At 42.9% G+C, this 13,321-nt stretch overlaps 1 protein-coding gene across 2 annotated transcripts in view; it reads left to right on the top strand.

Moving 5' to 3' along the window:
- LIMA1 (LIM domain and actin binding 1) overlaps positions 1-13,321 on the top strand; it is an 83,006-nt gene that overhangs the window by 22,691 nt on the left and 46,994 nt on the right. Inside the window, exons 3-4 of one of the 2 annotated variants that reach the window (XM_082246523.1) lie at positions 3,887-3,932; positions 12,206-12,613. In XM_082246523.1, the coding sequence (XP_082102649.1) occupies positions 3,887-3,932; positions 12,206-12,613 (454 nt within the window). The remainder of the gene's footprint in view (positions 1-3,886; positions 3,933-12,205; positions 12,614-13,321) is intronic. The other variant, XM_082246524.1, reaches the window with a different exon arrangement.

Raw genomic sequence — 13,321 nt, 5'->3', positions numbered from 1 at the left:
GCCCTCTTCAGAGTCAAAAAAGTGAAATTATTTTACGGGAGCAAATAAATACCTAATGAACACGACAGACTGGTATGCCAACATCAACTAGGCACTGTACACCTAGGCTATTGGCTCCATTGATGTGTATAGGTCAGTGTGAAATCATTCATGCTTGCATTGGCTCTAAAAGAGGGATCAACCCCTCAACACATGTAAGCCCTTGGATGCTACAAATGCTTCCCATACTGAGTACTGTGGAACTGGAGGTAGTCTAATCTGCGTTTTTTACATGCCTATGCTTGAAATTCATTTGTAAGTAGAATACCTTTTTTTTATTTTTAAAATTTCTGTTGGGTACTGCATGCACTAGGCCAGTGCACCCTTTCTTTTGTTCCCCTGCTGGTTGTAGAATGGAGAATCATGCAACTGCTAATCACTCAGTTCTTGGGTCTGCTCTGAGCAGAGTGGTGACAGTCAGCGGCTGTCTGGAGCGCTTGGTGGAGGGGGCGGGAGCAGCTGTTTCAGCCCCTAGTCTCCATTGGCAGCCCTTGTGAGAAGGTGACAACATAGGCCCACAATTGGGAACCTTACATAGTGAGCAGTCAGCTGTAAAGCCACTCGAATCAAATCTTCTACAGTATCTCTCAAAAGTGAGTAAGCCCCTCAAAATTTTGTAAATATTTGATCTTTTCATGTCACGGCACTGAAGAAATGTCACTTGCTACAATGTAAAGTGAGTGTACAGTTTGTATAACAGTGTAAATTTGCTGTCCCCTCAAAATAACCCAACACAGCCATTAATGTCTAAATCGCTGGCAACAAAAGGGAGTACACCCCCAAGTTTAAAATGTCCAAATTCGGCCCAAAGTAGGGCTGCCACGACGCGTAGACTAAAAAAATCGTCGACGTGCGTGAAAGGCGTCAATGCGTGACGTCACACGCCCCCTGGCCGGCCGCAGCGCTGTTTGAAGCCTTTCCGGCCGGGCGAAATAACCCCCCCCGGGCCCCATCCACACCGATGTCGGAGACGAGAGGTGAGCGCTGACCGTCTCCAGCACCCCCGTACTCCGCCACAGCTTCTGCCGTGACACATTCGCCATCCTCCCCGATCACCCAGGTACTTAGAGATGTCACATGTGCGGCGCTACACTGGCTTGTACTGTACTGTGGCGGCTTGTAATGGTCTGTACTAGGTGGAAGGGCTTATTGAGGGGTCTGCACTGGGAGGGGGGGCTTACTAAGTGGTCTGTACTAGGTGGGAGGGCTTACTGTGGGGTTTATACTGGGAGGGGGCTTACTGAGGGGTCTGTATTAATTACAGGATTAATTAGCTATTTAAAAAAACTAAATTAAGCAAAAAAAATTAAAAACAATCGTTCGATTAGTCGACTAATCGTAAAAATAGTCGATAGATTAGTCGACAGACAAATTAATCGTTGCAGCCCTAGCCCGAAGTGTCATTTTGTGTGGCCACCATTATTTTCCAGCACTGCCTTAACCCTCTTGGGCATGGAGTTCACCAGAGCTTCACAGGTTGCCGCTGGAGTCCTCTTCCACTCCTCCGTGACATCACAGGGCTGGTGGATGTTGGTAGACCTTGCGCTCCTCCACCTTCCTTTTGAGGATGCCCCACAGATGCTCAATATGGTTTAGGTCTGGAGACATGCTTGGCCAATCCATTACCTTTACCCTCAGCTTCTTTAGCAAGGCAGTTGTCGTTTTGGAGGTGTTTAGGGTCCTTATGTTGTAATACTGCCCTGCGGCTCAGTCTCCAAAGGGAGGGGATCATGCTCTGCTTCAGTATGTCACAGTACATTTTGGCTTTCATGGATCCCTCAATTAACTGTAACTCCCCAGTGCCGGCAGCATTTATGCAGCCCCAGACCATGACGCTCCCACCACCATGCTTGACTGTAGGCAAGACACACTTGTCTTTGTACTCCTCACCTGGTTGCCGCCACACATGCTTTACACATCTGAAACAAACAAAGTTTTTTGTTTTGCTCTCATCAGACCACAGGACATGGTTCCAGTAATCCATGTCTTTAGTCTGCTTGCCTTCAGCAAACAGTTTGCAGGCTTTCTTGTGCATAATCTTTAGAAGATGCTTCCTTCTGGGTTGACAGCCATGCAGACCAATTTGATGCAGTGTGCAGCGTATGGTCTGAGCACAAAAGCTGACACCCCACCCCTTCAGCCTCTGCAGCAATGCTGGCAGCCCTCATACGTCTCTTTCCCAAAGACAACCTCTGGATATGATGCTGAGCATGTGCACTCCACTTCTTTGGTCGACCATGGTGAGGCCTGTTTTGAGTGGAACCTATCCTGTTAAACCGCTGTATGGTCCTGGCCACCGTGCTGTATCTGTTTCAGGATCTTGGCAATCTTCTTATAGCCTAGGTCAGTGATGGTGAATCTTGGCACCCCAGATGTTTTGGAACTACATTTCCCATGATGCGCATACTCTGCAGTGTTGAGCATCATGGGAAATGTAGTTCCAAAACATCTGGGGTGCCAACGTTTTGCCATCACCGGCCTAGACCATCTTTATGTAGAGCAACAATTTTTTTTTTTTTTTTGAGATCCTCAGAGTTCTTTGCCATGAGATGCCATGTTGAACTTCCAGTGACCAGTATGAGAGTGATGGCACCAAATTTAACACACCTGCTCCCCATTCACACCTGAGACCTTGTAACCTTAACGAGTCGCATGACGCTGGGAAGGGAAAATGGCTAATTGGGCCCAATTTGGACATTTTCACTTAGGGGTGTACTCGCTTTTGTTGCCAGCGGTTTATATATTGGCTGAGTTATTTTGAGGAGACCGCAAATTTACATTGTTAGGGCTCTTTCACACGGGCGATCCGATCAGATCCGCCTGTCAGTTTTTTAGGCGGATCGGCTCTCATGCAGCTCTATGGGGCAGCGGGTGTCAGCGGAGACGCCTCCGCTGACACCTGCTGCCATCCGCATCCGATCTTGTGCTTGAAATCTGGACGGATGGAAACCCTATTTTTCCATCCGTTCAGTAATCTGATGAGAGCGGACAAGCGGTCCGCTCTCATCCAATCCCCCATAGAGGGCAGCCGGGGCTGAGACACCTCCCTCTCCGCACTGCAAGCGGAGATGGAGCTGTCATCCGCCCGGCTCAGCGGGGATCGCGGATCGATCCCCGCTGAGCAACACGGATCCGCCTACGGAGCGGACCGTGTGAAAGAGCCCTTATACAAGCCGTACACTCACTACTTTACATTGTAGAAAAGTGTCATTTCTTCAGTGTTGTCACATGAAAAGATATTATAAAATATTTACAAAAATGTGAGGGGTGTACTCACTTTTGTGAGATACTGTACATAAATGTGCCAAACTTTGCCTTTCAGTTTCTAGCAAGTACTAGAAAATGGCACCTGGAATAAAAACAGATTTCCGTATTGTACAGAAATGGTGCCTTTTTTATTTTCTTGGACATGCAGGTAGCGATTTTTGTAATCGCCTGTTTGCGATTACTCATACCCAAAGTATTGAATGATGTAACACGTGGTGGTCCAAATTTTGAAATCGGCTCAAAATAAAGTTTAAAAATTATCAATCTAGATTTTGACCATTTCAAGGAATATCGGTCAGTCAATTGACAAAACTTTGACCAATCAAATGCCTAGTTGATCGGCTGTGGCTAACACTAAATTGGAGGGTTTTTGGTTTGCAATTAGTTTTTTTTTAATTTAAATGTTTCTGTGAATGGGACTAGTCGCTGTTGGACAAAGTGTCGATCTAGATTTTAATAACTGGGAAGATACTGCATGTGTTAAGATTTCTTGTATCCGAATGTGGTCCTTCCTATACTTCATGTTTCTTGTGCCATTGCTCTCCAAAGGCTAAAACTTGATATTTTTGCTTCCTTTTAGATATCAGAAAGCTGCAGAGGAATCCAGTGTAGAAAAGAAAAAAAATGTAAGTAGTCATTTCTCCACTTATAGAAATAGGTTTCCATTTCATGTCATCTCCAATGCATTGACTTTTTAGAAAGCAGTCTTGTATTTTAACTTGGCTACATGGTATTCCCATTACTTTTATAATACCATAAAAGCTACCATCCAGTGACTTGACCCGTTCTTCCCTGCCTTCAGAATACAATGATCAGTGCTGCGGCTATAGCTGGTGGCACTGAGTGTGAAAAACCGGACAGGCTGGTTGTACACAAGTGGGTGCATCGATGGGAGTTCACTACAACCAGCCTTGCCCATACATGGATCGAAATTTGGCTGGTTCCTGCTAAACGGGCTGAATTTCAATCTATGTATGGCCACCACCCTTGGGCTGGCCATACATGGGTTGCATTTCAAAATGCATTTTTCTTTCAAAAATCTTATCTAAAGAATTTTCGTTTGAGTTTCACCTCATTAGTGGGCTGCATAACAGCCAATTTTTGTGCTGCCATCGAATTTGAGTGATCGGGCATTTTGGAATTTTTTTGAAAAAGGAAAGATTTCCTAATCCAATGATGGGAGAATTGTGCAAGAAATCTAATTTAAAAAAGTGCAAGAAAATAAAATTACTGGAAAGTAAGGAAGATTCCCAGCTACGTAAAATCTTTTCTGTAGCAACATGAGGTGAAATTGAAGGCTTGGTTGGTTGAATTCTGAAATTAATGGTGGTACTATTGGATCACAACCCAGAAAATTTGATTTTCTATGTATGGCCAGCCTTAGTATAGGTGTTAGACTGAGCATTTTATGACTTAATTGGGCATTAGCTGGCATTCTACTTCTAGGGTTTCCGATCACCAGCATACGTACACATAATCAGGCTATTTTAGATGGGAACCAGTTATCCAGCCAGCGTGACTTTGGATTGTGGGAAGAGAGAACCTTTCTGTGCTGTGGGGAACATGCAAACTCAATGCAGAGATAAGGCTAAGTTCACATGTAGGTGTTTTGGGGCTTTTTTCTGCTCTAGGATCAGCTCAAACGCCCAACAAGACAAATCCTATTCATTTCAATGGCCTTCTTTGTTCACATCTGAGCATTTTGACGTTTTAACCACTTGCCGACCGCCGCAAGTACATATACTGCGGCGGTCAGCCCCTCACAGGCAAAGTCACATACCGGTACGTCACTAGCCTGTGAGGCTCTGGGGAACGAGCGCTGCCGGAGGCGCGTGGTCACGGACCCCCCCGCGCGGCGACCCGATGTCCGCCGCTCACTCATGATCGCCCGTGACAGCGGGAGAAAGGCAGGCGGCTGATGTAAACAAGCCGCCTGTCATTCTCCCCTGTGTAGGAACAGTGATTATACAGTTCTATGTAGGACAGTCGATCACTGTTCCTACACCTCAAGCCACAGCCAATCACAGTTAGAATCACGCCCCTAGGGACACACACAGCCCCTCCCTCTCAAATAAAGTTAATCCCTCCACTACCAGTGTAATTTTACAGTAACAGTGCATATTTATAGCATTGATTACTGTAGTAATGTCACTGGTAACCCCAAAAGTGTCAAATGTCAGTCAAGGGTCCGATCTGTCCGCCCCAATGTCGCAGTCCCGCAAAAAAAATCGCAGATCGCCGCCATTACGCGTTAAATAAAAAAACAACAAAAATGACATCTTTCCCTTTCTTGGTAAACGCGATAACTTTTACGCAAACCAATCAAAATACGCTTTTTGCAAATTGTGTTTTTTTTTTTTTTTTTTTTTTTTTACCAAACATATAGCATAAAACAAATTGGCCGAAAATGTTAAAAATTATTTTACTTTTTTTTTTTTTTTTGGGAATTTCATATAAAAAAATGTGAAAAATATTGTTTTTGCAAAATTGACGCTTTTTTGTTTATAGCGCGTGATCAAATACCACCAAAAGAAAGCTCTGTGGGAAAAAAAGGACGTCAAATTTGTTTAGGTACAGCGTTGCACGACCGCGCAATTGTCTGTTAAAGTCACGCAGTGCCGAATCGCAATTACCCCCTGGTCAGGAAGGGGGTAAAATCTTCCGGGGCTTAAGTGGTTAAGCAAAAATGCTCAAAGTACATGAGCTTCTTTTTGGGCAGATTACAGGTGTTTTATTTTTTTTCCATTGGTTACTAGTCAACCTAAAAAACGCCTGTAAATAGCAACACCAAGATGTGAACGTAGCCTAAAGCTCATACTAAGCACCCCAGTGCTGCAAGGCAGTACCATCCCTTTTTAATGAATTTTAGTCCTGTTCAGCTATAACTTTGTGTGTTGCAATTTTGTTTTCATTTACAAACCATTACTGTTGTATAAAACAAGCTAGACGTCTAGGTTCTTATGTGTAATTCTTTGTGCTTTCCCCCATCCAACATTATCTTCTGGTTTTATGAACTTGTGTATAGTTGTCTTTTTAGAAGACATTACTCAAATGTTGTTTCTTCAGTTTAGCACTGCATAATTAGATCATTAGAGACAGAAGTGTGAACTTCAAATCCTGGGTATTTTCCAGCCTGTAGGTTGGGGCTTTCCATTGTGTATGTCCACAGACATATGGTGGTTTCTGTTGGAATGAGACAAGTCGAAACTTGCAATGAAAGCTGGAGGGGAGGCTATTGTGTATTCGCTCATCAGGACTGCTGTGTGAGTGATGATAGGATCACTCAGGCTGTCTAGCACTCATGCAGACCGGGCAGGGACATACATTACTGAATGGCCAGTGGGGGGTATGAGTAAGAGGACAGTGATCTGTAATCCTGTAGAGACTGATTGCCTTCAAAGTGAGATTCTTATCTGATAAGACAGGACTTCGAAGACCTAACGAGATTTGCTTGAGGCAAGAATGCCAACCATCTAGGATTAAATGAAAAGCAAAAAAGTGGTTACTGTAAATTCATTTTGAAGCTGGTTATACACTAATAGAATTTTGCTCACGTTTTTTTGCTGTAAAAATGTAAGCTCGTTTGTTTTCTAATTAATGGGCGGCACAGTGGTGTAGTGGTTAGCACTTTCACCTAGCAGCAAGAGTCGCTGGTTCGAATCCCAACCATGACACTACCTGCCTGGAGTTTGCATGTTCTCCCTGTGCCTCCATGGGTTTCCTCCGGGTACTCCTTTTCCTTCCATACTCCAAAAGACATGCTGGTAGGTTAATTGGATCATGTATAAAAAAAATTGGCCCTACTGTGTATGTATGTGAGTTGGGGACCTTAGATTGTAAGCTCCTTGAGGGCAGGGACTGATGTGAATGTACAATGTATATGTAAAGCGCTGCGTAAATTGATAGCGCTATATAAAAAAAAATAATTAGAAGTGGGGTTAAAATAACCATGTTCGAGGTGTCAAATTTGAAGGAACAGGATGGGAATTTCTTGTCTGTCTGCATTTCGAGTGTGTGATAATTTTTTTTTTTTGGTCCATTTATCTCAAAACAATTGGTAAAGGCAATTGAAATCTTGGAACCACTTTTAAATGTACTAAGCATTTTCATATTTACGTTACGAATTATTTCATTCCAAATTCTACATGTGTATACCCACCCAAAGGGTCAATTTCCAGTGTTTTGTTTAGCCCCTGTTCCCATCAGAGCTATTTGTCATGCCAGTTGACCTGTCATCCTATTGCCAGTAATGGCAGTGTTCAAATTGATGCAACGGTGACTCTGTAGTGCCGCATCTAATTTTGAAAATAGTACATGCACTACTGCCGGTTTTCGGGTGTAGCTTAAATGGACATCTGTGCATGAATCTCACAGATGTCTTCACGAAGATGCGGCTTTGAAATTGCACGTTTTTAAAGCCACCCTTGATGTGAACGAGGGCTTCTGGTGGGTTAAATAGTGCCCAGCTTGTGAGTGGACAGTGAAAGGAGAAGCCGTTCAGGGGTGAGCTTATCTGTCACACTGCTCTTTGATCCTATCAATGTGCTTCTTGTTGGTGCACACATAACTGGCTTATTGTACTGCTTCCTTTCTAGAGGTCAGAGGCAGGTACTTGCGTTGCTAGCATTTGAAAACCAACACTTTTAATGTTGTATAATGAAAATGGAGTGGCTCTAATTTGTCTTAATGTGCATGGAATCAATATCCCTATAGCAAAAACTAGCACCAAGTTTCAATACTTTTTGTAGTAGAGATCACTTGATTTCATAGGTGGTTATCACAAGCATGTTAATGTCCCCATCGCCTGATATCTCACAATGTTGCCCTAGTCACAAGGCTTGTATTGGCGCTTTTCCACTGCATGGAACCGTAACGCTTCGGCACGCTTTTGTGCTTTTCCACTGCTGGTACCGCATGGTATAGTGTCGGAACGGTTCGGTACGGTATAGGTTTGCTTTTCCACTGCATGGAACGGTACGGCTCTGAAAAAACAGTACCTACTCAATTGTGGTTCCAACAGGTACCATATCCCACAATCCTTTGCATGCAGTCACTACTAGCCACTGATTGGTCAGAGAATCCCACCCACCCCGTTATCCCACCCACTTAACTTAGTACTACTTTAGTGGAAAAGCAAACCTATACCGAACCGTTCCGACACTATACCATGTGGTACCAGCAGTGGAAAAGCAAACCGGGCCGAGTAGAGCCGAGCCGGTACGAGCTGGTACTTGCAGTGGAAAAGTGCCATAAATTACCCACCAGTGGGTGCTCAAAAAACAAATTTGATGGCGTGAATCTAAGCTTGATGGGATTTGGCAGTAACTGCTTCGTGCATGGAAAATAAAAAAGCCAGCTGTAGTATTTTTTATATGGGTTTTCTAAAAGATGCGGTCAGTGTAGGAGTTTACCATACAATTTCACCAGCATGATCCAAATTCCGTGTTTGGGTTTGAATGTCGAGACCCAACCCCCCCAGCGAAATGTGGTATCAAACTTTGATCTTGCCTCATTGTAGGTGCACAGTAAAGAAAATGCCCACTGCATGCTTAAAGCTAAACCTAATCCTCCTATCCGTTACATCCAAGGAAGCTTCCATCTTGCTGCCTCTTTTGATCAACACTTGCCATGGTGCTGATGATCGTTCTCATTCACAGCATGCCTTGAATGTAACTGTGGGAAACTATTAAATTAATAAGTTCAGTTCCCCTTTAAGTTTAAAACATCGGGTTGCTAGATTCTGTAAGCATTCAAAGTTTTTAAAGGTTGAATTACGGCGATCCTGCCCTTAAAGCACGGGTGTAATGACTGCTCCTTGGAGGCTGCCTACACCACAAACTGTATTCCCTCTTAATTAGGTGAAGTTATTAGTGAGAAATACAGTGCTGCACTCCCCACACATTTTTTTCCATATAAAAACATAGTACTAAAGTGCCCTGGAATGAAATGCATGTAAAGTCGACGAATTACAAATTTATCGTTCAGCATAACAAACATAGTAAAAATGTCCTTTTTTTTTTTTTTTTTTTTTTTTTTTCAAATGTTTATTTTTTTGTGACCAATCACATGCTTCTATCCAACGTTCGATTCTCCAACAAATAGTGCTTCGTGAATTTCAATACCTCCTAGGACAATCCTGTGCTCTCTTGTGTACACACTCAATCTGTGCATTCACCAGAATCCATTGACCCTCTTAAACTGGATACACACTATCCAACTTTTGTGGTTAGATTTCCTTCAGATTTACCTTTTCTATGTAGTGCAAGGGCCTGCCAGATTGCATACAAATTGAAAGTGTTTAGGTTTGACCTCATATTATATGGTTTTGGTAAGTCTAAAGGAAAGTCTTCAGAAAATCTTAGTGTGTATGGCCCATTAGCCTAACGAGTGGGTTTACAAATACTTGAGTTTTAGGCTATCCTTTTGTTGGGAACTGTTAAATTGATGGGATTAGTTCCACTTTAAATAAGTTTTATGCTTGACATCAGATCCCTAGATTCTGTAATCATCCAAAATGTGCACATGCATTCCAAACTCTTAATCTGAGAGGCTTGTATAAGAGAAAACATTCATGTTCATGCAGATGGTGACGACAAATTACTGGTTGTAACCCTCCCTTGCTCTATCAAAAGAAGAGAATTTTCCCATAGTTCTACTTTTAGGCCCTTTCACAACAGCGGGCAGATCAGGTCCACATGTCTGTCTTTCAGGTGGACCTGAACGGGCCACCCATTGTCCTATGGAGCGGACATGTGGCTGCTGACACTATGCATTGACATGGCTTTTTTTTTTTTTTTTCCAACACACTTGAGAGGATAATGAAGGGAGGCATTGATTAACTTTTGGGAGTGTTAATTACCTGGCTTTCATGTTTATTCTTTGGCTTCAATGCAGTCTTGAGTTGCTGACTAAAGGCCCGTACATACGATCCGGAAATCGGACGAAAAATAACGCTTGTGAAAAGATCGGACGATAATCTGATCGTTAGTACACAGCTTACGAGAGGCGATCGCGACAGTTCGCTCGATATTAACTGGTCATGCAAGCATAAAAATTTTGATCGTATTATAACACATCGTACGATAATCGTATTATCAGTATGTTGTTCGCCTGAAAAAAATGGTTAGCAGTAGACAGCGCATGAGCAGTAGACCTCATTTCCCCTCACACGCTACGGCGTGGTTACGCGTACCGGAAGCTTTTGAATCATCGTCCAAAAAAAATTCGTATCGTAAGTAACCTCTCCCATTTGCAAATATAATTGAGAGTTCCTAGCAATTTTTCTACATTTTCGGATCGTGGGTAGTGGGCATTAAATTATAGAAATGAAGGTCTGACCACTTTTTTGTAGCCTTCCAACTAGCAGGGATTGATTTCTGTAGGTCACATGGCTCTCTAATGATAACCTAGGCAAGCATTGTTCCTCACATTACCTTTTTACCATTAATGAAATGTTTATAAATGAGGTTGGTATAAAAATGAGACCATTTTATCTCTGGGTGTTTTTAGGGTGGTCATGTCTGAAGGAAAAATTGTTGGGTAGGTGCCTGACTAAAATTGTTGCCTACCTTCCCTCTAACTTGCACCTTACATTGCATAACCCAGCAACACCACCTCTGCTTATCCACATCCATTAATGGGTAATTCTAGGAACTGGCCAGCCCTGTGGGTATGCGGACACCAGTCTCCCAATGTGGTCATTTTGGTGCGATTTTGGGTCTTACAACAGCTGCCTTTAGACCGCTTACATTGCAGAATCGGCCTTGGCTATGTCACAGTATGTAGCTACTTGAACTGTCCCTCTTTGAGCTCTTGGATATCTCTTGTGGTTATCTGTCAGTGGGTTAACAAAGATGGCGCAGTTTTCTTCAGCATGTGATGAGGTGAGAGACTTAGGATCCCAATATAGCTGCTAATCACTTGTAATTCTATAAAGCCTGGCAGCCTGTCACAGCAGCTGCAGTCATACGGTTCTTCCAGGCACGGACCGCAGCAATGCAGAGACGGCAGGTACAATATGGCGCTTTTGTTATTTTTGATCTTATTTCCTTCTCATCTTTCATGTTGCACGTCATCTTTCACTTGCATCCATTCCATAAATGATACATCATTTCTAGCTTCATTTGCATATTTTTGTAAATTGGAAGTGATTTAATTTTTTTTCCTTGTCTTCTGTACATTCTTTAACTTCAGTATCTGCATTTTATCGCCTTGCATCATAGGCTACATGATTTAATTTTTTAAAAAAAATTTAAATCCAATAATAATTCTAATTTAATGCCTTTTTTTCCTGAAGGACGTTCGATTTCTTGGAGTGTCTACTGTTTTTAATATGCATGATAGTAATATGCATGATAGTAATTGGAAGCATCTGGGTTTCTTGATCTGGGAGCCATTTTTCATTTTCCTCGTCTTTTTAATTTTATATAATTTTTTTTTTTTTTTTCCCTCTCCTTTAGTCATTCCCATACTATTTAGGTTTTTGTGCTGACTGTTGGGAATTTTGCTTTTACAATATGTTTAAGATTTTTGCTCATTGTGGGGACGTGTTCCAGACGTGTCAGCAGGAATGAACCAGAGATTACTTTTCTTTGTGCTCTTAGCTTCTTCCTAGTTAAATGAGTCACTTTCTCATCATTTTTACTTGTTCTTCCCATCTGTTTGCCCATATATGGATATCCTCCTTTTCCTTTTTTTTTTTTCCCTTAAACTTCCTGCCCAGCCTTTCCTCCGCCTCTTAACCCCTCTGGGCTAAATGCTTTTTACATGTGGCGAAGACCATAATTTCCTTAGGAGCTGCCTGGATGTGGATCTGCCTTTTCTGTTCTGCAGGTTTATTTTTCTTTCCCATAGACAGGCACTTCCTAACTCACATGCATTCATTTTCTATTCCTTTTAGAACATAGAGGCACTTCCTCCCAGCTTTAACCGGGGCTCCCTGAGCGTGTTGAAGAAAAAGTGGGAGACTCCGGTTCCTGCCGTTCCTGCCGCTCAGACAGAAGTAAAGCGCAGTGGCAGTTTTGTGCTGAGGCAAAGGGTCAGCAGTTTTAAGGCGGAAACTGCCCCTGCTGGCCATCCTGAAGGCAGCCCCACCAAGGTCCGCTCGCCTCTGAAGGATCAAAGTCGCTTCCAATACCCCAGTGCCACAGAACTCCATTCTCAGCCCACCAGGGTGGAAAGCATGGAGCGAGACCTGGAGACTGCCAAGCTGGACACCCCGGAGCCTTCTCCAAAGATTGAAAAGTTCCATGTTCCATTGAACAGTCTGAAGATGATGTTTGAGAAAGGGGAAACTGCTAATAATAAGGTAAGAGATTTGAGGTTGGTCAACAGGTTAGTCCTTTTTTTGACTAATTTATTTTGGATAAAACTGTTCGGAATTTTAACGTGTAGTCATACATAGATGGTTGGTTCGGGAACAGTAGCTGGATGTCTTGTAATTCGAGCAAATTGTAAAGCTGACCATGCGCCTTAAGCTCCCTATTCATGTTGACTATGTTTTGTAAAATGAGGACCTGCCTAATCTATACATTTTAATTTGTACCCAGACAGGCCCTGGCACTACATGGCTGCTGGTATAGGCAGGTTGTACTGGGTGGTGATTTTTCTTATTTCTTACAGTTGCCTCCTACAATGCTGTTGTAAAGCATTTTTGTTTGGCATGCAATTTGATCGTTAGGTATGGAGGCAGCTTAAATGGCATTTGCTCTGTTCCGCCCTCCTGTTCTTTTGCTAGTTAGCAGCCAGTCTGGCGCAGCAGGCAGTTCAGGGTCAGGTTCAGCGACAAAGCACTGTCGAGATGATCACTCAGCAGTTGTTGTAAAAGACACTGCTGGAGTCTATCATGAGTTAACACAGCTGTGTGCAGAAGTGTCTGAAGCTGGGGGTGGGGGGGGGGGGGTGGAGCATTTGTAGGATTCTTTCATACTATTCCTTGAACCTCTCATACTTGATGCATCTTAAAAATTGAGATGTACATTTGGCCAGTGAACTAAAAGTTGCTAAAAATGAGTGA

This window comes from Pelophylax lessonae, assembly GCF_965119305.1.
Source record: "Pelophylax lessonae genome assembly, chromosome: 2".
NCBI classification, from domain to species: Eukaryota; Metazoa; Chordata; class Amphibia; order Anura; family Ranidae; genus Pelophylax; species Pelophylax lessonae.
Note: the sequence above shows the minus strand (reverse complement) of the source record. Positions and strands in the feature narration are given on the sequence as shown.